Consider the following 21,687-nt stretch of genomic DNA (forward strand, 5'->3'; position numbering starts at 1 on the left):
TTGCGCGAACACTCCATCCAGTATCGTTGGGGTTATCCGACGAAGCTCATTTTGTTCCGGAATGGCGTCCAGTCGGTGGTGCTGTCTCCAGCGGATGGTTTCCGACTTCTCCGTTCGTGGAATGTCCTGTCTGCGCCTGAGGATCTGCCTGCGGCGGCTGTTTCATCTTCTCCACCGCGTCACATCTCCACGGAATGGGAACTGGTGAAGACTCGGCGCCCGAAGCCTGGACAGTCTCCGGCACCATGACTGCGTCTTTTTGCTGTTTTGGACTTTGTTGGAGCCCCCGGGTGCCTGTTGACTGCTCCGGGAGTGACTGGATTCCGTGAGTGCAGCCTCCGGGCTGCTTCGTGAGCCGTTTTGTTTTGGGATTTGTTTCCCCTATCCTACATATGCCGCTGTTGTATCCTTTTTTTATGTTTCTTGCTTTATTGTTATACATTGCGCCCGTTGGTTTGCATTGCGCCCGTGCCTTTGGCGTACCCTGGGCATTCGAGCTCTTTCTGCATTGCACACGCAGACATGTGGGTTTTTTGGTGTCTATCGACCCTTTGCCACATTACACATACACGTACATTTATTTCTTTTCCCTTTTTTTTTTTTATTTATTTATTTTTATTTATTATTTGTTTTTTGTCTGTTTTGGCCCTTTCTTGTGCGTTATATGTTTGCCCTGTGCTTCATGTTTTTCTTCTGTTTTTTGGCGGCTCTGGACGTACTGGTCCGTTTCCGTATCACTCACACACATGTACGCTTCTTTATTTCTTTACTTTTTCTTACACATGTCATGGTTGGGCTCCCTTGATGCTGAGGGCCTTTGGCGTGCTTTGGCGTGCTGGTTTTTCTGACTGTGTGCCCCTGTGGGCTTCTTGATTGCCTTCCGCCCGCTGACCGTTATATGGCTTCTGGTTGCTGCATTACACAATACACGTACAGTTCTTTTATTTTCTTTTATTATTATTATTACATACCCTAAGTAAGTAAATAATGAAGACTACATTGCTATTTGGATACGAGGCGCTCAGACAATCTCACATTTTATTATTTTATCGGTTTACATGGTGCATGCTGAGTGCTTGCGTTGTGCTACTGAAGAGATACTGTACTGAGAAGATAATTATTGGGATTATGGTTTTACTCTTCTTTGCAGCACTTTATATTAAAGCAACAGTGCTTGTAAAACCCACCTCAACGTAAGTGTCATACTGCGGGGACCTTATAGTGATAGTTTTATCAATCACTTAGTCACACAAACCACTGCATTGGTGGTGGAGGCATAGAATAGCCTTGATTGCCTTCCGCCCGCTAGCCGTTATTGGGCTTCTGGTTGCTGCATTACACGATACACGTACAGTTCTTTTATTTTATTTTCTTTTATTATTATTATTTGTTTCTTCTATGTTGTGGCCAGTATGCCTGCCCTTTGCCTTATAGTCTTCTTCCGCGGCTTTGGTCGCACTGGCCCGTTAATGTGTCGCGCACGCACACGTATACCTTTTTTTTTTTTTAATTTATTTATTTTTTTCATTTGGTCCTTCTCTGCGTGGCCCTTTCTTCTGCGTTGTATGTCTGCCATGTGCCTTTCTGTTTTTTGGCGGCTCTGGTCCATTCCTGTATTACGCACACACACGTACACCTTTTTATTTATTTTCTATTACATATGTGTTTCTCTCTACACATGTCTCTATTATGTTTTTGGCATTTCTGACTCAGGGATTTTTGCCTTATCTGCTAGTCCTCTCTCGCTCAGGTTACGGATGCCTCTCCATTATGTTTTCTTGTCACCTGTATTGTTACATTGTTATTATTTCTTTGTTTTTTTGCCGACACGCAGGCTGCCTTCTGTTGGTTTTGTTGCTCCCCCCCTACCGGAGTGTCCTGCGGCGATCCTTTTTTCTTCGCCTGGCGGTTCACTCCGTTTTGTGGCTCTCTGACGCCTTGTCTCTGACGGCTTGTCTGGGCCTTCTTCCTTTCCTGTTCTTTCCTTTTCCCCTCGCCTTTCCTCTCTCTCTCTCCCTCTCTCTCTCTTTTTTCTTTCTTCTATTTTCTACACGAGCCTTACCGTTCTTTCGGTTAATGCCAAGGGCCTCAATACTCCTCATAAGCGGCGCATGTTTCTCTGTGAGCTTAAGTCTAGGAGGGCTGACGTTGTGATGGTTCAGGAGACGCACCTTCTGAAATCTGGTGGCCGCTGTTTTAACTTTCCGCAATATCCTACTGAATATCATGTTATGTCTGACACTAAGACGGCCGGGGTGGCTATGCTTATCCACAAGAATGTCCATTTCCAGCTCCACTCTAAGCACTCTGACCCTAAAGGTCGTTCCCTCCTACTCACGGCTGACCTTAACGGGACTCCGTTCACGCTGCTCACTATTTATGCTCCTAATGACAACCAGCTGTCTTTTTTGGAAAAAACCTTCTTGAAACTTCAAAAGGTCCGCCTGGGCCGCACGGTTGTTGGCGGGGATTTTAACCTTCCTCCGGTCCCGACGTTAGACTCCTCTGCTACCATGTCCTCCAGATATTTGAAGTCGCTTACATTGCAAGGCAACCGTTTCCACCATCTTCTCCATCGCTGTGGACTGTTTGATGCTTGGAGGGTTCTTCACCCCCTTGGACGAGACTATACGTTTTACTCCAATCCTCATTCCATCTACTCTCGCATTAATCTTCTTTTGGTTGATAAACTTACCTTACAGTCTGTTCGCACCGCCTCCATTGGCAATATCACGTGGTCCGATCCGGTTTGGATATCCCTTTCGCACGGGGGCCTCGACCTTCCACCACCCCTTTGGCGCCTGAATGACAGCTTACTCCAGCAGTCTCCTGTCTGTGCGGAGACCGAAACCGCTTTGCTTCAGTATTTCGACTCCAACGCGACACCAGACCTGCAGCCTTCCACGCTCTGGTTGGCCCATAAAGCGGTGATCCGTGGCCACTTCCTCCGGATTGCCTCTCAACAGAAGAAGGCTCGGACGCACTCACTTTCCACTCTCACCGCCCGGCTTACGGCTCTCGAACTCACTGATAAATCTGCTTGGTCTCCTGCTACTCACGCTGAATTGCAATCGTTGAAAGATGAAATTCATGCACTTAACCTTCAGCATACTGAACTTGCTTTGCGACGGCTTCATCAAACATATTACTCCAAGGGCAACAAGGCTGATACCCTGCTGGCGCGCAAGCTTCGTTTACAGTCGTCATCCTCGACGATTCATTACATACAAACGCCGGATGCAGGTCGGATCTACAATCCTAAACATATTGCTGACCAGTTTGCAACTTACTATGAATCTCTCTGCAACCTGGGGTCCCACCCACACGTGCTGCAGCCGCAAGACCAACATATTCGGCGTTTCTTGGACTCTCTTCCTCTTCCCCAGCTTTCGGAGGACCATTGGGAGGATCTCATCAAGCCCCCTACTGTGGATGAAGTTGCCTTAACGATTGCTGCTCTCAAGCCTCATAAAGCGCCTGGACCTGATGGTCTGCCTAATTGCTACTACCAAAAGTTTAAGCATATCTTGGCTCCTCACCTCTGTGATTTATTTACTCATTTGATGGGGCCTTCCCCGCTTCCCTCGGAGATGGCTGCTGCACATATTACTACGATACCCAAGCCGGGGAAGTCCCCAACTGCCTGCGCGAATTACCGGCCAATTTCCCTTTTAAATACGGACACTAAATTGTATTCTAAGATTTTGGCTGACCGCCTGAACCGTCTCCTCCCATCTCTGATTAGTAATGATCAAGTCGGCTTTGTTATGGGTCGCCAGCCATCGGATAATACGCGGCGGATTACGAACATTATTCATCTTGCCTCCTCTCGTCGTCAACCGTGCCTTCTCCTCTCCTTGGATGCGGAGAAGGCCTTTGATAGGCTCCACTGGGGCTTCCTCATGGCCACTCTACGTGCGTTTCATCTCCCAGAGGCCTTCATCGCAGCGATTGCTCGTCTATACGTTCGTCCTCATGCGAGTGTTCGTGTTGCCGGCTTCCTCTCCCGGCCTTTTGACATCTCGAATGGAACTAGACAAGGCTGTCCCCTCTCGCCGTTACTTTTTGCGCTAGCCATGGAGCCTCTGGCTATTGCGGTGCGATCGTCCCCGGATGTCAAAGGTTTTTCGTGCCACTCTGTTGAAACGAAGCTTGCCTTGTATGCTGACGACGTCCTGCTCACCATCACAGACCCGCTGCACTCTCTACCAGCTCTGCACTCTCTCCTCGAGGAGACGTTTGGCACCGTTTCCTATTATAAAATCAATTGGGGCAAGTCCCAGGCTCTGAATCTGGGGTTCCCTGCGGCGGTGATTGCCCAAATATCGACAATGTTTCCGTATGACTGGAGATCAGATTACCTTACTTACCTGGGGATTCGTCTCACTAAATCTGTTCACACTCTGGCTAAAGTCAATTACCAACATATCTGGCGCGCGATTAAAGACGATCTCCTTCGATGGTCCAAATTAGAACTTTCGTGGACCGGTAGGATTGTCTCCTTCAAGATGAACTCTTTACCGAAATTGCTCTACCTGTTCCGGACGTTGCCGGTTCCTATCTCGCCTGCCCTCCTTCGTGGAATTCAGTCGACTGTTTCCGCGTTCATCTGGGCCGACAAGAAAGCCCGGCTCTCCATTCGTCTCCTTCAACGACCTAAGATGCTAGGAGGCCTGGGAGTCCCGGATGTTAAGAAATATTATTTGGCTGCTGCCCTCACACAGACTCTCCAGCTGTTCTCGGCTGCGGCACGTGTGGCGTGGGTTGACCTTGAAACCGCTTTCGCTCGACCGTGGGCCCTGAGAGACTTACTTTGGCTCCCGAAGTCTGTTCGTCCACCGCTGCCGCATCTTTTACCCACCTCAAAGTTGTCGCTATCCTTGTGGGACAAATACCGTACCACTCTTGGGTTTCCATCTACCTTATCTGCATATGCGCCCATTACGGTTTTACGCTCCCTGTTGCCTCATGTTTCCGTTGACTCTTGGCTGCAGGCTGGTGTCCTGACCATTAACCAGTTTCTTTCACAAGGTCATGTCTGCTCTTTCCAGGACTTAAAGGCGGCCTATTCACTCACCAATAAGGATTTCCTGCAGTTTCTCCAATTCCGTCACGTCATTCAGAAATACTGGAAACCTGCCCTGTCTACGGCCTCCATGCCTCCTATTGTTAAGCTTTGCCTTCAGGCTCCCGTTATCCTGCATGCCATCTCCGTCTGCTATGCTGCTCTGCTGGACTGTGCGCCCGATCGTAAGCTTCCGTATATGGAGGCTTGGGAAAAAGAGCTTCAGTGTTCCTTTGCTGTTCAGGATTGGTATACGGCCTTAGATCAGATTCGTGGTGTCTCCAGAAATGCTACCCATTTTGAAACGGATCGTAAAGTCATATTTCGCTGGTATTATGTCCCTGTCAAGCTCTCCAAGATTTTTCCATCTACCTCCCCTCTGTGCTGGAGATTGTGTGGCCACAGGGGGACGATGGCTCATATATGGTGGGACTGTCCTCAGTTGTCTACTTTTTGGTCTGAAGTTTTTGCACTCATTAATCATCTGCTCCCGGTTTCTATTGTCTCCTCCGTCTCGGTCGCCCTCCTAGACATGCTCCCTTCTGACCTAGATTCACCGTGTCGTAAACTCCTCATGCATCTCCTCCTGGCTGCTAAGAGTTGTATTGCTAGGAAGTGGAAGAACCCTACGCCTCCTTCCATACGTGAGGTGCTGTATTCTGTGGCCACTACCCGTACGTACGAATGTATGGCCCACTCGGCCTTGGGTACCTCTCATGTTTTCCAAGCTACTTGGGATAGGTGGGATGATTTCTATCTTACCTCTTTTCGTGGTACCCCTCCTGGTTTTCTGCTCCATGATATGCGTACTCCATGGAGCTTGAAGGCTGTTCGTTCGTTTTAGGCTCTTCTCTCTCTTTTCTTTTCTTTCTTTTTCCTTTCTGCTCCCTCCCTTCTTTCCTGTTTTCCCCTGTCCCTCCCTTTCATGGACTGGTCATGCGAGGTCCTTATTCCGATGCAGCTTGCCACCGATTGTATACTCCTTTCGTGTGTCTGGCTGCTGTGCTGTTTGTTGCATTTTCTGTTGCTCCTTTGATCACCGATTATGTATTCGTATAGCGCTACGTTTTCCTTGCTACCTGGCCGGGCTCTGTTACTCCGTTCGGTGGTACGTTGTACTGTATTGGTCTGATGTTTACTGATTTCGGTACCGTCTTATCTTTTGTTTTTTGTCCGTGCCTTTTCTTTTGTTTGTTATGAAAATTCAATAAAATTTCAAGTGATAAAATATTTCTATAAGAGTATTTAAGTGTTGTCTGCTCCCAGACCACAAATGCGGAAAGGGTTAATTGCATCATTGTATTTCTGTAGGATCTTTTGTTAAAATGTTGGCAATTGTGCATTACTTAAAGTATTATTACCAGTTGTTCTAAGTGAAATAACTGAAATATAGGCCAAACTTTTGGTTAATTTTCTTTGACCTGTTTCTTTAATAAAGAGCTTCTCTGTGAAAACTGAACATGATACTTTTTTTTGTGCGGAAATTGTACATACACACACACATACATTTACCGTATTGGCTCGGATATAGGCCGCCCCCGTATATAGGCCGCACCCTAAAAGTTTGGTGCTTTTTTAAAGAAAAAGTTTTTTTTCTTTAAAAAAGCACCAAAAAAAAAACATGCTGCCACTCTGTCCCCCCCCCGATATGCTGCCGCTGTCCTCCCTCCCCGCGATACGCTGCCGCTGTCCTCCCTCCCCGCGATACGCTGCCGCTGTCCTCCCTCCCCGAGATCCGCTGCCGCTGTCCTCCCTCCCCGAGATCCGCTGCCGCTGTCCTCCCTCCCCGAGATCCGCTGCCGCTGTCCTCCCTCCCCGAGATCCGCTGCCGCTGTCCTCCCTCCCCGCGATACGCTGCCGCTGTCCTCCCTCCCCGCGATCCGCTGCCGCTGTCGCCTCTGCCCCCCCCCTCCTCGACTTACCGGAGCAGACTCCCGGGTGTCTTGCGGGGCCGGCGAGAGACATCTACGCAATACGCGTATGCAACTTCCGGTACCGGAAGTTGCATGTGCGTATTGCGTAAATGTCTCCCGCCGGCCCCGCAAGACACCCGGGAGTCTGCTCCGGTAAGTCGGGGGTGGGCAGAGGTAAAACGCTTAGATAACCTCCCGTGCCGGCACCCCCCCCCCCGTGGGAAGTGCTGGCAGGGGAGGCTGTCTGAGCGTATCGGGGAGAAGGATGCAGGTCCCCTGCACCGCTGCGGGGGATCTGTATCTTAACCCCGCTGCCTGCCCGGCGCCCGGGACTGCATGTCCCGGGCGTCGGGCGCTAGAGCCCGAATATAGGCCGCACCCCCACTTTAAAAACTTAAAGTGGGGGAAAAAAGTGCGGCCTATATTCGAGCCAATACGGTATATAAAATTTGCCATGAACAATTCCCAGTTTACTGAACAAGAATATACCCTACCAGTAAAACTGCTATCCCCCCCAGATTTTTAGGGGTTCCTACGCCCATGACTGAGGGTTAATTTAATAAAGTTAACTAAAGGTGCAGTTAGAGGTAAAGCAATCTAAAGGTGGACAATCTAAGGGGAATCTAAATCCTGGGGGCAGTGAAGATTATTAATGTATTTATTTATAAAAGTGTGGTGTCAGTGATATTCTCTGAATGGTTTGAATCTCTGAACGATTCTCTTCCTTCAGTGACATCGCTAGAGTAGGCAGGCAGGAGGGTTCATTGACCCTAATGAAAGGGGCGGGGCCAAACGTTAGTTTGACTGCAGGGAGGGACTGGGCAAAAGATTCGGATCATGAATCGGATCATTTCAATGACCGACTCGAAATGATCCGATTCACTTTACTGATCCGAACTTCGCATCATTGCTTTGGGGTATATGAAGGGTTAATCCCTTCTTAGCAATTAAGCTTTCAGAGGCAAGGGAGATGTCTACAGTGGAGCTACTCACGGCTCTCTCTCAGTGATTATCAAATTCATTAATACGCTCCCCAGACCATTTGCCAGCTACACGATCATCACACAGCTGAGGGATTCCCGGCTTCTGCCACATTAATTTGCGGTAAACCACAATTTCTTATGCAATGCTGCCACCGTGTGGTAGCACTTGCCCACCCACCTTTCTTGAGAACCATATTTATCCATTTAAGTGCTGGCAGCTTTGCCTCGAATTTTAACCCTGAAACGGACGGAGGGGGAGGGGGGGCGGTAGGGTGTATGATGTAGCTTGTATGGTGTTTAGCCACCGTTAAGCTCAGCAACTAAACATCGGGCTGAAAAACTGCAGTGGAAAGCAGTTGCCTATAAAGAAGTTTGCAGCAAATTTATAGCAAGACAGATATAGCTTGTTCCAGAGATTATGGGTGGCTCTGAAAAGAGCCTTTGGTGGTGTTGGCTAATTGCCCTGCGGTTACCGATTACCGCACTCACTTGCTCTTGGCAGGCTTGTGGCTCTCGGTCTTCTTGGGCAAGAGCACCGCCTGGATGTTGGGTAGAACACCTCCCTGAGCAATGGTGACCCCTCCGAGCAGCTTATTGAGCTCCTCGTCGTTACGAACAGCGAGTTGCAGGTGGCGAGGAATGATACGGGTCTTTTTGTTGTCGCGTGCAGCGTTACCAGCCAGCTCCAATATCTCAGCAGTCAGATACTCCAACACCGCTGCCAGATACACGGGTGCGCCGGCTCCTACTCTCTCGGCATAATTACCCTTGCGAAGAAGCCTATGCACACGGCCGACAGGGAACTGCAGACCAGCTCGGGAAGAACGTGTCTTCGCCTTAGCACGAACCTTTCCACCTTGTTTTCCTCTGCCAGACATACCTTGACTCAACAAATGACCGCGCAGATACTTGGCAAAATAGTACGTTACAAAAAAACGCCGCTCACTTACCCAGCTATTTGTAGCTTCCCCCGTGACGCTATTCGTCACTGATTGGTTCCTTTTCAAAACAGCCAATCGGCTGGAAATAGTCTGAGACACCAATCGGTGTAGGCACTGCGGTTTATGGGCGGCCGCATCTTCACACGTGACAACCTCATCGAATCGGAAGCGAGACAGCAGAACGGCCTTATTTGCATTCGGTGCCTATAAAAGGAAGGGCCCAGCGCAGTAACACTTCAGTATTCGTCACGTTTTCTTGTGTTCCGTGTTGAAAGGAAAGCAGACGCGATGCCTGATCCAGCGAAATCTGCGCCTGCTCCGAAGAAAGGCTCTAAGAAAGCCGTTACGAAGACCCAGAAAAAAGATGGGAAGAAACGCAAGAAGAGCAGAAAGGAAAGCTACGCGATTTATGTCTACAAGGTACTGAAGCAGGTACATCCAGACACCGGCATTTCCTCCAAGGCCATGGGCATCATGAACTCGTTTGTCAGTGATATCTTTGAGCGCATTGCCGGGGAAGCTTCACGCCTAGCCCATTACAACAAGCGCTCCACTATCACTTCTCGGGAGATTCAGACTGCTGTACGCCTCCTCCTTCCTGGAGAGCTGGCCAAGCACGCTGTGTCAGAGGGCACCAAGGCTGTTACCAAGTACACCAGCGCCAAGTAAAGTTCTTTGTTCTCTCTTTAAACAAAGGCTCTTTTGAGAGCCACCTACATGGTCTGTCTCAGAGCTATGTGAATTATGTAGCCTCTTTTGTTGGACTGCTAGCTCTGGGAAGAGCATTTGTGAGCATTGAAATGTGCTCCTCACTCCTCCAGATCAGCTGGGGTATTGTGCCCGTCGACCAGACTGCTTGGCAAGAGGAGCCCAAGGTGAAGGGGCTCCTGTAATGGCAACGATCTGTACTCTGGGTATTCCAGCTAATCGCTGATTTCTCCTGCTGGGACCCAAGAGATGAACCCCTTCACCTTCAGACAGAACCAGCGTTGCAGAGAGAAGGGGCTGCTTTAACACCGCGGCTAGCCTAAACTGAGCTACATCGTGGGTCTATTGTCCTGAAAACAGGATCAGACATGAGGGGACGACAAAGTCATATCACACACACACATACTGGGACATACAGAATTCAGATAACTGCCACAGACGGCGCCTATTAACCCTGGGACGTGTCGGCCCCCATTCAAGCGAGTCCAGCCTTTGGAAGACACCAGCTGCCGATCTCACCCCATGTTCTGCCAGTAGCTCAATCTATAGCCAGACCCAGCCACTGTTCAGCTAGTTATTTCAAGGTGTGCATAGAAAAGCGCGGGCAGACTCTGGGACAGCATGATCATAGCCTAAGAGAGTGTGTGGGTGGCTCTGAAAAGAGCCGTTGGGTGTTTAAGGGTCACGAGTGAACAAGCTTAACCTCCGAAACCGTACAGAGTACGGCCTTGGCGTTTCAAAGCATACACCACGTCCATAGCGGTAACGGTTTTCCTCTTGGCATGCTCAGTATAAGTGACTGCGTCACGAATCACATTCTCCAAAAACACTTTGAGCACACCACGGGTCTCCTCATAGATGAGCCCAGAGATACGCTTTACACCTCCTCTGCGAGCCAAACGGCGGATAGCAGGCTTGGTGATTCCCTGGATGTTATCCCGCAGCACCTTCCTGTGCCTCTTTGCGCCACCTTTCCCGAGTCCCTTACCTCCTTTGCCACGGCCAGACATGATCACGTTTACTCCACGAGCTCCACAGCACAATACTCGCCTACGGCCGGCCCGCTTTTTTTTATGCGTATTGGACGGACCTGATGGGGAACCGCACCATGCTGCCTCAAGGGGGTGTTACTTTTTGAATATATGCTTATCGTTGGTTGGCTGGAGAAGCTTCCAAACGTGCCTCAGCCACCGATTGGCTATTTAGGAATATCAAAAGCCCGCCCGCGGGAAACCTTAATGCTTTTGCCTCCCTCACCGCCACGTGATTGCTTTCGACGATCCCTCATTTACCACTAGGTGGCAGCATTTCGCTGTAAATAAACGCCAAACGGAGACCAAGATAAAGGCGGGCTTTTAGCTTTCGCCGTATCGCTGTTAACGGTCACCCAGTACACAGCTTCACTAGGTAGGAGGCTAACCAAAAAAGAGGAGAAGAACTAAATAAAAAAAAGAACCGCAGCTAACGAGCATTTAATTTAAATAAATAAAAAAAAAGATAACTCTCCACACCGAAGTCTCTTGATCAAAGGCTGGGTTTTTCAAATCATCGTCCTAGCCTATGAAAAAGAGGGGCGTGATTAAGCGTATCCAATCACATTCACCTCTACTCTATAAAGGGCTTGAGTTGGCCACAGAATCGTTACAGTTACGTTGGATTTGGCGTTAAAGCAGATCGGCACGCACCAGCATGGCTCGCACCAAACAGACAGCCCGTAAGTCCACCGGAGGAAAAGCTCCTCGGAAGCAGCTGGCGACCAAAGCTGCGAGGAAAAGCGCTCCAGCTACCGGCGGCGTGAAGAAGCCACATCGCTACCGCCCGGGCACCGTAGCTCTTAGGGAAATCCGCCGTTACCAGAAGTCTACGGAGTTGCTTATCCGAAAGCTGCCTTTCCAACGGCTGGTCCGTGAGATTGCTCAAGATTTCAAAACCGATCTACGTTTCCAGAGTTCTGCTGTTATGGCTCTCCAGGAAGCCAGCGAGGCTTACCTCGTGGGGCTTTTCGAAGACACCAACTTGTGTGCTATTCACGCTAAGCGGGTTACTATCATGCCAAAAGACATTCAGCTGGCTCGTAGGATCAGAGGTGAACGTGCCTAAGTAAACGTGGTGTGGGCGAACGCGATTTTCCCCTCACCCTCCCACAAAGGCTCTTTTAAGAGCCACCACATTGTCACTCAAAACGAGCTTGTGTTTTGTGTCTCCCTTCGCATGCACGAAATTAACCCTGTTGCTCGCGCCCAAGCTTGAAATATCTCACACCATTATCCCACTACCGAGCGAGCCGTTGAGCGGCCGAGTCCCCGGCTGGGCATAACGAGTAACGGCAAAGCACAATCTTTAAGCCCGCCCCTTATCTCTATTATGTTACGGACAGGGCTCCGAGCGAGAGCGCTGGCCGAATATGTGAATCCATGCACAACACACAAGTATGGGGCTAGGCTTTCAGCGGGTGGCCCACATAGCCGCGGCCGGGTGATTAAACGCTTTTTCTTTTTTCGGAGGATATGATGGTTCTGAAAAGAACCTTTTGTGTGAAGAATTAAGTGGGAAAGCACACACCAGAGGCGCTCCAAAACCCACGCCCCCCCCTTCTCACTTTTTGGGGGCTGCCTTTTTAGCCTTGGGCTTTGCGGGGCTTTTGGCTGCCTTGGGCTTAGCGGGGCTTTTGGCAGCCTTGGGCTTAGCGGGGCTTTTGGCAGCCTTGGGCTTAGCGGGGCTTTGTGGCAGCCTTGGGCTTTGTGGCCTTCTTAGCTGGGCTCTTGCCAGCTTTCTTCACCTTAACAACCTTAGGCTTCTTGGGACTCTTGGCAGCGGCCGACGGTTTCTTGATCTTTTTCGGGCTTTTCTTCACTCCTGCAGGGGCTTTCTTGGGCGACTTCACAACCTTCTTAGAGGCTACTTTTTTAGACTTTACGGGAGTTTCCTTCTTCTTTGATGTCTTCTCTCTGCTCTCCAGCTGCTTCTTGTTCAGCTTGAAAGAGCCAGAGGCACCGCTTCCTTTCAGCTGGATCAGGGTCTCTTTAGACACCAGACCCTTGAGAGCGAGCTTCAGGCGGCTGTTATTCTTTTCTACGTCGTAGCCGCCAGCAGCGAGTGCTTTCTTAAGAGCTGCGAGAGACACTCCGCTGCGCTCCTTGGACGCAGAGACCGCTTTCACAATCAGCTCGGAGACACTGGGACCGGACTTCACAGGACGGCTTTTTGCAGCTGCCGGCTTCTTCGGCTGTTTCTTCTTGGAAGAGGTTTCTGCCGGCGGAGGAGCCGCGGAAGGAGCTGTCTCGGCCATCTCAATGCCTGGATCCCGCCAGAAAACAGTTCAAATCGCACGTAAACACGGGGTTAAACCGCCAGAAGTTTGGCTTTTATAGACGAGCTGCCGCACATTCATTGGTTCATGAGCAGTAGCCTGCGAGCCTATGATTGGACGCGGTTTCTGAAACCTCCCCATGCTGCCGATCGCCGGGGCATCGCTGGATTTGCAGTCAGGGAGAGGGGGGTTTGAAAGGAAAATATATTTACCGTTTGCGCGTAAACGTCTCATCACACTTCTAATTATAGAATCTAACTCCAAAGCAGTTGAATTTCCTACACCGTGCAGCCCCCCCCCAAAAAAAAGATAGAAAAAAAACTGCCAAGGAACAGCACCCAAGAGGTGTGAAATAATAAATAAATAAAATAATGAATACAGATAATTAATAAAATAAATTCTTTAATACGGTATCACCTATTAAAGATTAATTTACCCTTAAACTTAATCTATAAATTTATATAACCCAATCATTTATTATTATTTAAGAATAGCCTAATATTTATACATTAAAGAATAACATTAAAAATGATGGATATTTTTAACTAATAATAATCAATTAAATAATTTAAAATAAATTGTATTTCTACTGCTAGTGCCTGGCTGCCTGCCGGTCTGATGATTGTCTTATGACTCGTAGCTGACAAGAGTTTACTTAGGGGTTATTTATTATTAACGTATTATATTATTTATTTATTATTCAAAATAACAAAAGTAATTATTAAGATTAGGTTTTGTCTTATCAGGACGTTTTATGTGCGAGAGTGTGTTTGTGTGTATTAGCGCGTGAGCATACGTTAGTGAGGAAAGGGTTAAGCGTGAGAATGTGTTTGTGTGCATGCACCACTGTGTGTTAATGATGTATATACTATTTCTTTAACGTGAGTGCGAGTGTATAGAACTAGAAAGGGGAAATAACAGGAAAGATCCTTGTGAATTGTGTGTGTGAACTCTGTAAAACACAGCTTTACATCTATGATCATATAGACTGACCTCTGTATAATAACACACAGCCTGACTTCTATACAAAACCCCCTGACCTCTGTATAAAACACACACCAGGACCTCTGTATAGTAACACACAGACTGACTTATGACTATACGTTAATATTGGGGGCCCAGAGCAGCAGGGTTGACAAGGACTAGCGTGCCCCCCTCCCCCTGCCCTGTAATCAGCCCTTCGAAGCCTGTATATTTGTGACAGGGAGCCGGCACCAGACTTACTTAAGAGGGCGGGGCTTCCTCTTCAGCAGGCGGCACCAATACAGAAACAGGGGAGGGACTATCTAGCCGTCTACTACCTCTCTCATTCTCCTAGCCCCTCCCCCGAGTGTCTGTTTGGATCAACCCCTTCCTTTCTTGTGTCTTCTGGAGATCCCAGATCTGCTCAAGGCAAGAAAAAGTTGGAGGAGGGAGAGAGCGGATGGACGTGAAATTACATTTTTAATATATTTTTTAAATAACATTTTAAATGGATTCCTGCCTTGAATAGGGAGCCGAGTCCCGCTCCTTAGGTATTGAGTTTCTTGTTGAGTACTTTGATGGTTTTGGCAGCAGTCCCGGTTTCTTGTTGCGGTTTGGCAGCAGTCCCGGTGTTCTTGTTGCGGTTTGGCAGCAGTCCCGGTGTATTGATTGGTTGCGGTTTGGCAGCTGTCCAGGCGTTCATTGACTTGGTGTTGTGATAAATGAATGCCGGCGAGGAGAGGGTGCCGAACGTTCCTTTAATTGTCAGTAACAGGAGGGGACGCTTCTCCGTGCGGATTGAGAAAGCTCACACAGCTCCCTGACTGCGACTCGGATGATTGACTGCCACGCGGGGGCCACTCTCCCACAGCTTCCTGACGGCCACTCGCCCCCCCCCCCTCCAGAAGGCCACTCGGGGCCCCCACCCACAGCTTCCAGACTGCCATTTGGGGGCCCACATCCCAAGGATTCCAGAAGGCCACCCGGGGCCCCCTCCAAACGGCCAATGGGGGGACCCCCTCAAACTGCTTCCGGACTGCCACTCGGGGCCCACCTCCCAAGGATTCCAGACTGCCACTTGGGGGCCCCCCTCCCACAGCTTCCGGACTGCCACTCAGGGACCCCCCTCCCACAGCTTCCTGACGGCCACTCGCCCCCCCCCCTCCAGAAGGCCACTCGGGGCCCCCACCCACAGCTTCCAGACTGCCATTTGGGGGCCCACATCCCAAGGATTCCAGAAGGCCACCCGGGGCCCCCCTCCAAACGGCCAATGGGGGGACCCCCTCAAACTGCTTCCGGACTGCCACTCGGGGCCCACCTCCCAAGGATTCCAGACTGCCACGCGGGGGCCCACCTCCCACTCCCAAGGATTCCAGACTGCCACTGGGGGACCCCCTCCCACAGCTTCTGGACTGCCACTCATGGGCCCCCCTCCCACAGCTTCTGAACGGCCACTCGGGGGCCCCCTCCCAAGGATTCCAGACTGCCACTCGGGGCCCCCCTCCCACAGCTTCCAGACTGCCACTCGGGATCCCCCTCCCAAGGATTCCGGACTGCCACTTGGGGTCCCCCCTCCGAAACCTTCCAGACTGCCTCTCAGGGGCCCCCCTCCCAAGGATTCCAGACTGCCACTTGGGATCCCCCCCCTCCCAAGGACTCCAGACTGCCCCTCGGGGGCCCCCCCACCCAAGGATTCCGGACTGCCACTCGGGCCCCCCCTCCGGACTGCCACTCGGGCCCCCCCTCCCAAAGCATCCAGACTTCCACTCAGGGGCCCCCCCCTCCCAAAGCATCCGGACTTAGTTCCATTTATATGTGATGGCTCAGAGTAGTAGTATTGTTCGACAACTAAATAATGGATAATAAATTACACTGACATACTATATACAGTGCTGCAGAGTATGTTAATGTATTCTGTTACAGTATTATATAATTGTGTTACATTGTGCATTCTATTTGATAATGTCAGATATATATTCATTGTCGCTTCCCAATGGTATTTCTTTGATTTACTGTAAAAGTTATGCCATAGTTAGTGTGACGGAAGCCTCCATCACTGGGGCCACTGGAGAAGCCTGACTGCCAGCCTCCTCCCTATTGACTATGGGCCCTGGGTTTGTAGAGACTTCTGTGGCTACCCCCAGCAGTATCATCCATCACTGGCTGAGGGGATTATCTCCAGCAGACAGCCAGGATCTGCCACCAGGGAGTGACCACCATTCTTTGATGTTTAATGTTGTATAAATCAGTCTCCCCTCCCCCTATTGTATTGTTAATCCTGTTACTGCCCCTGTTGTCTCTGAGAGGCAGATTAAGAGGGCGGTTTGTTTCCCAATATCTTGTTTTATGTAAATGTGTGTTTTGCTGGATATATCCAGTCCTGTGTGTGAGAAATAAATCAGTCTTCGTTTGGTTTTACCCTACACTGAGTCTCGGCGAGTGACTGGGGAACCGGGGAAAGAGTGTTGTCCCAGGCTAAGGGAGCACAAGACAGCGGAGGTAGTCGGTTGGACTAGCCAGCTCCGTAACAGTTAGTAAAGGCAGATAGATGCCCAGACTCTACTTTAATTCTCTGATCAGGCCCCAGTTACCCCTGCATTCCTGTGAAAATATTTTGTCGTTCCATGTCAGTAATGTCACAGAGCTGGCTAGTACGACCGACTACCTCCGCTGACTTGTGCTCCCTTAGCCTTACACACATGGCTAGATATAGCCAGCAAAGCGAACATTAACATAAGCAGTCAGGTATTGGATTACAACGGCTACAGAACCGCCCCCTTAATCTGGGTAATTTGGACTCCCAGGGGCAATAGGGTCATTAAAGTGATTAACAATACAATGGGGTCTCCACCTCCTCTATATATTACTGGCCAACATTTCCAGGGAAAAGAATGGTTTGGCCGGTGTCAGACAATTCTTGCGTGGAAAGAGTTAAAATGCTAGCATGTTAAATGTCCATGGGTTATCTAGTGTTTTTTTTTAAACGTATGATTCGATGGGAAAATTGAATTGGCCGGTGTGACGGGACCGACCTGTACCCCGACTGGGTACGCCCGCCGAACGTTGCTTCCTTCGCCCCATGGCCACCGGGGCACCAGAGATTAACCCCTTCACTGTCTGTGGCTAGCCGAAACTGAGCTACACAGGGTGGCTATCGTCCTGAAAAGGACAATACGTGATCATAGCAGAGAACACAGCTCTTCAGGAACCTCGGCCGTACTGTAGTATACTGAAGTATAGCAATACAGCACCCTACCGCCCTAATAAGGGCAGCACCGAGGCTTACCTCAATAACAAGACAGGACTCGTAGTGAGGTAAAACAGGAACTCTCTTTATTTGGGAACACAGGGGTATTTAAACAGTACAAAGGATTGAGTTACGTCCAATCGACACACAAGGGAATTGCGTCCAATAGACACAAGGGAATTGCGTCCAATAGACACAAGGGAATTACATCCTGCCCTCCTTTGCATATGACTGAGTATTAGCACTCAGCCCAGTAGGGGGTCTCTACTGTAGTCTGTGTAAGGAGGGAGGGGACAGGACATGTGGCACCTGGACAGGGTAGCAAACAAGGGGAACAAAAGCACACACCATAATCACAACATATACTGGGAAATGCAGGTATCACAAACAAAAACTATCACAGACGGCACCGATTAACCCGGGGCCGTCACATCTCCCCCCCATAGTCCGGCAGACCCGACTAGACCCCTAACGGGTCGGCTTGGGGCTGTCCGGGAAAGATAGGTGGGCATTAGGTTGTCTCTGCTCCCCAGTCTTTGGAGTGTGGCGCTCTGCACCCGGGCCCATAGTCTGTAGGGAGAAGGCTGGCACTCAGGCCCCTCCAGAAACCCATGGCATGGAGGCCTCTGTGACAGTCCCCTAGCTCGATTGCTCCTACAAAGGTAGCACTTACCAGGCCAACGTCTGCCTCTCCCGGTGCGTATACCATTCGCTGGAGAGAAGTGCCGACTGCCCCTTCTCCCTGGAGGGTACCCAGCCTCTGGGGAGGGATGCCGCCTGCACCCCCTCCCTGTTGCTCCCTCTGCCGCTGGGGAGATGAGCCGACTGCCTTATCTCCCTGGATCCCTGTTGTAGGTGCTGGGCAGAGGCCAGAGGTGTTCTGCCCTGTTGCCAGCGCTTCTGCTGGGGCTAAGGGATCTTCGGGTCCGGCCTGCAGCTGGGGGAAGGGAACGGTGTCCCTTGCTACCATCTGCTGCTGAGGAGGGAGGGCCGGTTCCTCTGCTCCCGGGATAGTGGGCTGTCGCTGGGGAGACTGGCTGGCTGTGCCATCTCCCGAATATGCAATCAGCCGCTGGGGAGGGTTGCCGCCTGCACCCCCTCCCTGGCTCTCCTTCTGCCGCTGGGCAGATGGGCCGGCTGCCGCATCTCCCGGGATATCTGCCAGCCGCTGGGGAGGAGGGACGATACCCTCAGCTCCCATCATTGGAATCAGCCGCTGGGGAGCGCAGACCGGTTCTTCTGCTCCCGGGTCTGTGAGCTGCCGCTGGGGAGACTGACCAACTGCGCCATCTCCCGGGTCCTCACTCAGCCGCTGGGGAGGAATGCCGCCTGCACCCCCTCCCTGGTGCTCCTTCTGCCGCTGGGGAGATGGGCCGGCTGCCGCATCTCCCGGGATATCTGCCAGCCGCTGGGGAGGAGGGACGATACCTTCAGCTCCCATCATTGGGATCAGCCGCTGGGGAGCGAGGACCGGTTCCTCCGCTCCCAGGTCTGTGAGCTGCTGCTGGGGAGACTGACCAGCTGCGCCATCTCCCGGGTCCTCACTCAGCCGCTGGGGAGGAATGCCGCCTGCACCCCCTCCCTGGTGCTCCTTCTGCCGCTGGGGAGATGGGCCGGCTGCCGCATCTCCCGGGATATCTGCCAGCCGCTGGGGAGGAGGGACGATACCTTCAGCTCCCATCATTGGGATCAGCCGCTGGGGAGCGAGGACCGGTTCCTCCGCTCCCGGGTCTGTGAGCTGCCGCTGGGGAGACTGACCAGCTATGCCATCTCCCAGGTCCTCACTCAGCCGCTGGGGAGGAATGCTGCCTGCACCACCTCCCTGGTGCTCCTTCTGCCGCTGGGAAGATGGGCCGGCTGCCGCAACTCCCGGGATATCTGCCAGCCGCTGGGGAGGAGGGACAATACCCTCAGCTCCCATCATTGGGATCAGCCGCTGGGGAGCGAGGCCCGGTTCCTCCGCTCCCGGGTCTGTGAGCTGCCGCTGGGGAGACTGACCAGCTGCGCCATCTCCCGGGTCCTCACTCAGCCGCTGGGGAGGAATGCCACCTGCACCCCCTCCCTGGTGCTCCTTTTGCCGCTGGGGAGATGGGCCGGCTGCCGCATCTCCCTGGAGATCTGTCAGCCGCTGGGGAGGAACGCCAGTTGTCCTTCCTACCATGATTGGTGACAGCTGTTGGGGAAATCCAGATGATGGGGATGTAGGCGGGGCAGGGCAGAGGTCAGCAACTTTCTGCCCAGTTGCCAGCGCTTCTGCTGGTGTGGGGAACAGTGCTGGGCAGCGGACAGCGTCACTCTGCCCTGTGGCCAGCTCTTCCGATGGTGGGTCCCTGCTAGCAGGTGGGGACCCTTCGCTGTGGGACAGATAGACACCAGCAGCATTCTGCCCTATTGCCGGTGCTTCAGCCTGAGCGAGGATTGCTGATGCAGGACAGATGTCAGCGATGCTCTCTACAGGTGCCAGCGCTTGTGCTGGTTGGTCCTCGTGAGCCGGCCGGGACACCGTGCTGGGGGATGAGCAGAGGCCAAAAGCACTCTGCCCTGTGGCCGGCTCTTCTGCCGGTCTGGCATTTTGCGGTGCTGGGCAGAGGATCGCGTTGCTCTGCCCTGGTGGGGCCCTGCTAGCAGGCGGGGACCCTTCACCGTGGGGCAGGCAGAGGCCAGCGGCACTCTGCCCCGCTGCCAGCATTTCAGCCGGAGTAGGAGGGGCGCTTGGTGCTGGGCAGAGAACAGCGTCCCTCTGCCCTGTTGTCAGTGCTTCAGCTGGAACTGCAGGATCCATCGACTCCCGTGTCATGCAAAGGCCGCCTTCCAGCAGCCCTAAGTATTCCATCTCCAGGCACCATTCCCTGTAGACTAGCCCTTCTAAGTCAGCTGCCAGGGTCAGTTCTTGGGAAAGCGGCAGCATTTCCTCGCGGTCCTTGTACAGGTCCCAGAACCTATAGCTCTCCGAACTACCAAAGTCGTCTTCTGCTTCAAAAGCTTCCCAATCTAAGCCAGGGACATAGAGGTCCTCACCTTCCGGAGAATAGTGATTTCCGGACCCCCACTCCTGCTGGGCTGCAGCCCAATATAATGCTCGATATAGGTCCCCGAGCTCGAGCTCCTTCGCCACCAACTTCTCCAGTGTGGCTACTTCCTCCTCGGTGGGCTGCCATCTCATCCGGCGACGCCGCAGCTTAAACAGCTCCCCGAAGCGTTGTTCTGGGGTAGGCAGGTTCTCACTTCTGCAGTTGTACCAGTTTTCCATGGCATCTTCCCACAGCTCTAGCCGAATCAGAGCTCTCCATTCCAGCCGTACTTCCTCTGTAATCGGCCCTCCCTGTATCGTCAGGGCGACCTTAACTCGAGTCTCAAAGTCCCATAACGGAGCTTCCAACTTATACTCATCAGCTCCTCGTGACGCATTCCTCTGTAGATCCAGGTCCACCTTGAACTGCCGATCCATTTCCATTACCGTCCTACAGACTGTTTCTGCAGATGGAGTGGCTCCGTAGAATGCCATCCTCCTCTGTAATCTGTTGCGGAACTTCTTCGTTGCCTGTTCCCGACACCGGCTCAGTTCTTCTGCCATAGCTGCCGCCGATGTGGCTGTACCTCCTTGGTCAGCAAGCCTGTTAGTCCCAGTAGTGGTTGGGCTGTCTCTGTACTGAGGAAGCATCCCACCGCTGCTACCAATGTGACGGGACCGACCTGTACCCCGACTGGGTACGCCCGCCGAACGTTGCTTCCTTCGCCCCATGGCCACCGGGGCACCAGAGATTAACCCCTTCACTGTCTGTGGCTAGCCGAAACTGAGCTACACAGGGTGGCTATCGTCCTGAAAAGGACAATACGTGATCATAGCAGAGAACACAGCTCTTCAGGAACCTCGGCCGTACTGTAGTATACTGAAGTATAGCAATACAGCACCCTACCGCCCTAATAAGGGCAGCACCGAGGCTTACCTCAATAACAAGACAGGACTCGTAGTGAGGTAAAACAGGAACTCTCTTTATTTGGGAACACAGGGGTATTTAAACAGTACAAAGGATTGAGTTACGTCCAATCGACACACAAGGGAATTGCGTCCAATAGACACAAGGGAATTGCGTCCAATAGACACAAGGGAATTACATCCTGCCCTCCTTTGCATATGACTGAGTATTAGCACTCAGCCCAGTAGGGGGTCTCTACTGTAGTCTGTGTAAGGAGGGAGGGGACAGGACATGTGGCACCTGGACAGGGTAGCAAACAAGGGGAACAAAAGCACACACCATAATCACAACATATACTGGGAAATGCAGGTATCACAAACAAAAACTATCACAGACGGCACTGATTAACCCGGGGCCGTCACAGCCAGGTTCAACAATGTCCCAGATAACACGGGGGGCAGCGACCACACGTCACATTTCCAATTTGAAAAATGCACACCTCTCAAATGTGGCCTTTTAACCCCCCAGACGAGGACAACAGTCCCACTCGCCAGGGGAGGGAGGCAGGGTCCATAATCTGTGGGTAGCACTCCATCACACTGTTGAGGTGTAAATATACTAAGTATGCACTGAGTTCAGC

The 21,687-nt window shown here is 51.5% G+C and overlaps 5 protein-coding genes across 5 annotated transcripts; 2 read left to right on the forward strand and 3 right to left on the reverse strand.

The window, feature by feature from the left end:
- Nucleotides 1–8,349: 8,349 nt before the first annotated feature.
- On the reverse strand, nt 8,350–8,859 carry LOC128468933 (histone H2A type 2-B-like). Its single transcript, XM_053450745.1, has one exon. The coding sequence runs from the start codon at nt 8,837–8,839 to the stop codon at nt 8,447–8,449; it is 393 nt and encodes a 130-aa protein (XP_053306720.1). The 5' UTR covers nt 8,840–8,859; the 3' UTR covers nt 8,350–8,446.
- A 265-nt stretch (nt 8,860–9,124) lies between these two features.
- Nucleotides 9,125–9,580, forward strand: LOC128468961 (histone H2B 1.1-like). Its single transcript, XM_053450768.1, has one exon. The coding sequence runs from the start codon at nt 9,191–9,193 to the stop codon at nt 9,569–9,571; it is 381 nt and encodes a 126-aa protein (XP_053306743.1). The 5' UTR covers nt 9,125–9,190; the 3' UTR covers nt 9,572–9,580.
- A 728-nt stretch (nt 9,581–10,308) lies between these two features.
- Nucleotides 10,309–10,650, reverse strand: LOC128469021 (histone H4). The gene has a single exon (XM_053450820.1). It carries the CDS (start codon nt 10,618–10,620, stop codon nt 10,309–10,311), a length of 312 nt encoding a protein of 103 aa, XP_053306795.1. The 5' UTR covers nt 10,621–10,650.
- A 649-nt stretch (nt 10,651–11,299) lies between these two features.
- On the forward strand, nt 11,300–11,722 carry LOC128468895 (histone H3). The gene has a single exon (XM_053450712.1). The coding sequence runs from the start codon at nt 11,300–11,302 to the stop codon at nt 11,708–11,710; it is 411 nt and encodes a 136-aa protein (XP_053306687.1). The 3' UTR covers nt 11,711–11,722.
- Nucleotides 11,723–12,320: 598 nt separating this feature from the next.
- Nucleotides 12,321–12,914, reverse strand: LOC128468871 (histone H1B-like). Its single transcript, XM_053450690.1, has one exon. The coding sequence runs from the start codon at nt 12,897–12,899 to the stop codon at nt 12,321–12,323; it is 579 nt and encodes a 192-aa protein (XP_053306665.1). The 5' UTR covers nt 12,900–12,914.
- Nucleotides 12,915–21,687: the final 8,773 nt, after the last annotated feature.

Source organism: Spea bombifrons, chromosome 11 (assembly GCF_027358695.1).
Source record: "Spea bombifrons isolate aSpeBom1 chromosome 11, aSpeBom1.2.pri, whole genome shotgun sequence".
Taxonomy (NCBI): domain Eukaryota; kingdom Metazoa; phylum Chordata; class Amphibia; order Anura; family Pelobatidae; genus Spea; species Spea bombifrons.

Excerpts from the sequence above, each read along its gene's own strand:
- LOC128468895 (XM_053450712.1), top strand. The coding sequence starts at position 11,300 with ATGGCTCGCACCAAACAGACAGCCCGTAAGTCCACCGGAGGAAAAGCT.
- LOC128468961 (XM_053450768.1), top strand. The coding sequence starts at position 9,191 with ATGCCTGATCCAGCGAAATCTGCGCCTGCTCCGAAGAAAGGCTCTAAG.
- LOC128468871 (XM_053450690.1), bottom strand. The coding sequence starts at position 12,899 with ATGGCCGAGACAGCTCCTTCCGCGGCTCCTCCGCCGGCAGAAACCTCT.
- LOC128468933 (XM_053450745.1), bottom strand. The coding sequence starts at position 8,839 with ATGTCTGGCAGAGGAAAACAAGGTGGAAAGGTTCGTGCTAAGGCGAAG.
- LOC128469021 (XM_053450820.1), bottom strand. The coding sequence starts at position 10,620 with ATGTCTGGCCGTGGCAAAGGAGGTAAGGGACTCGGGAAAGGTGGCGCA.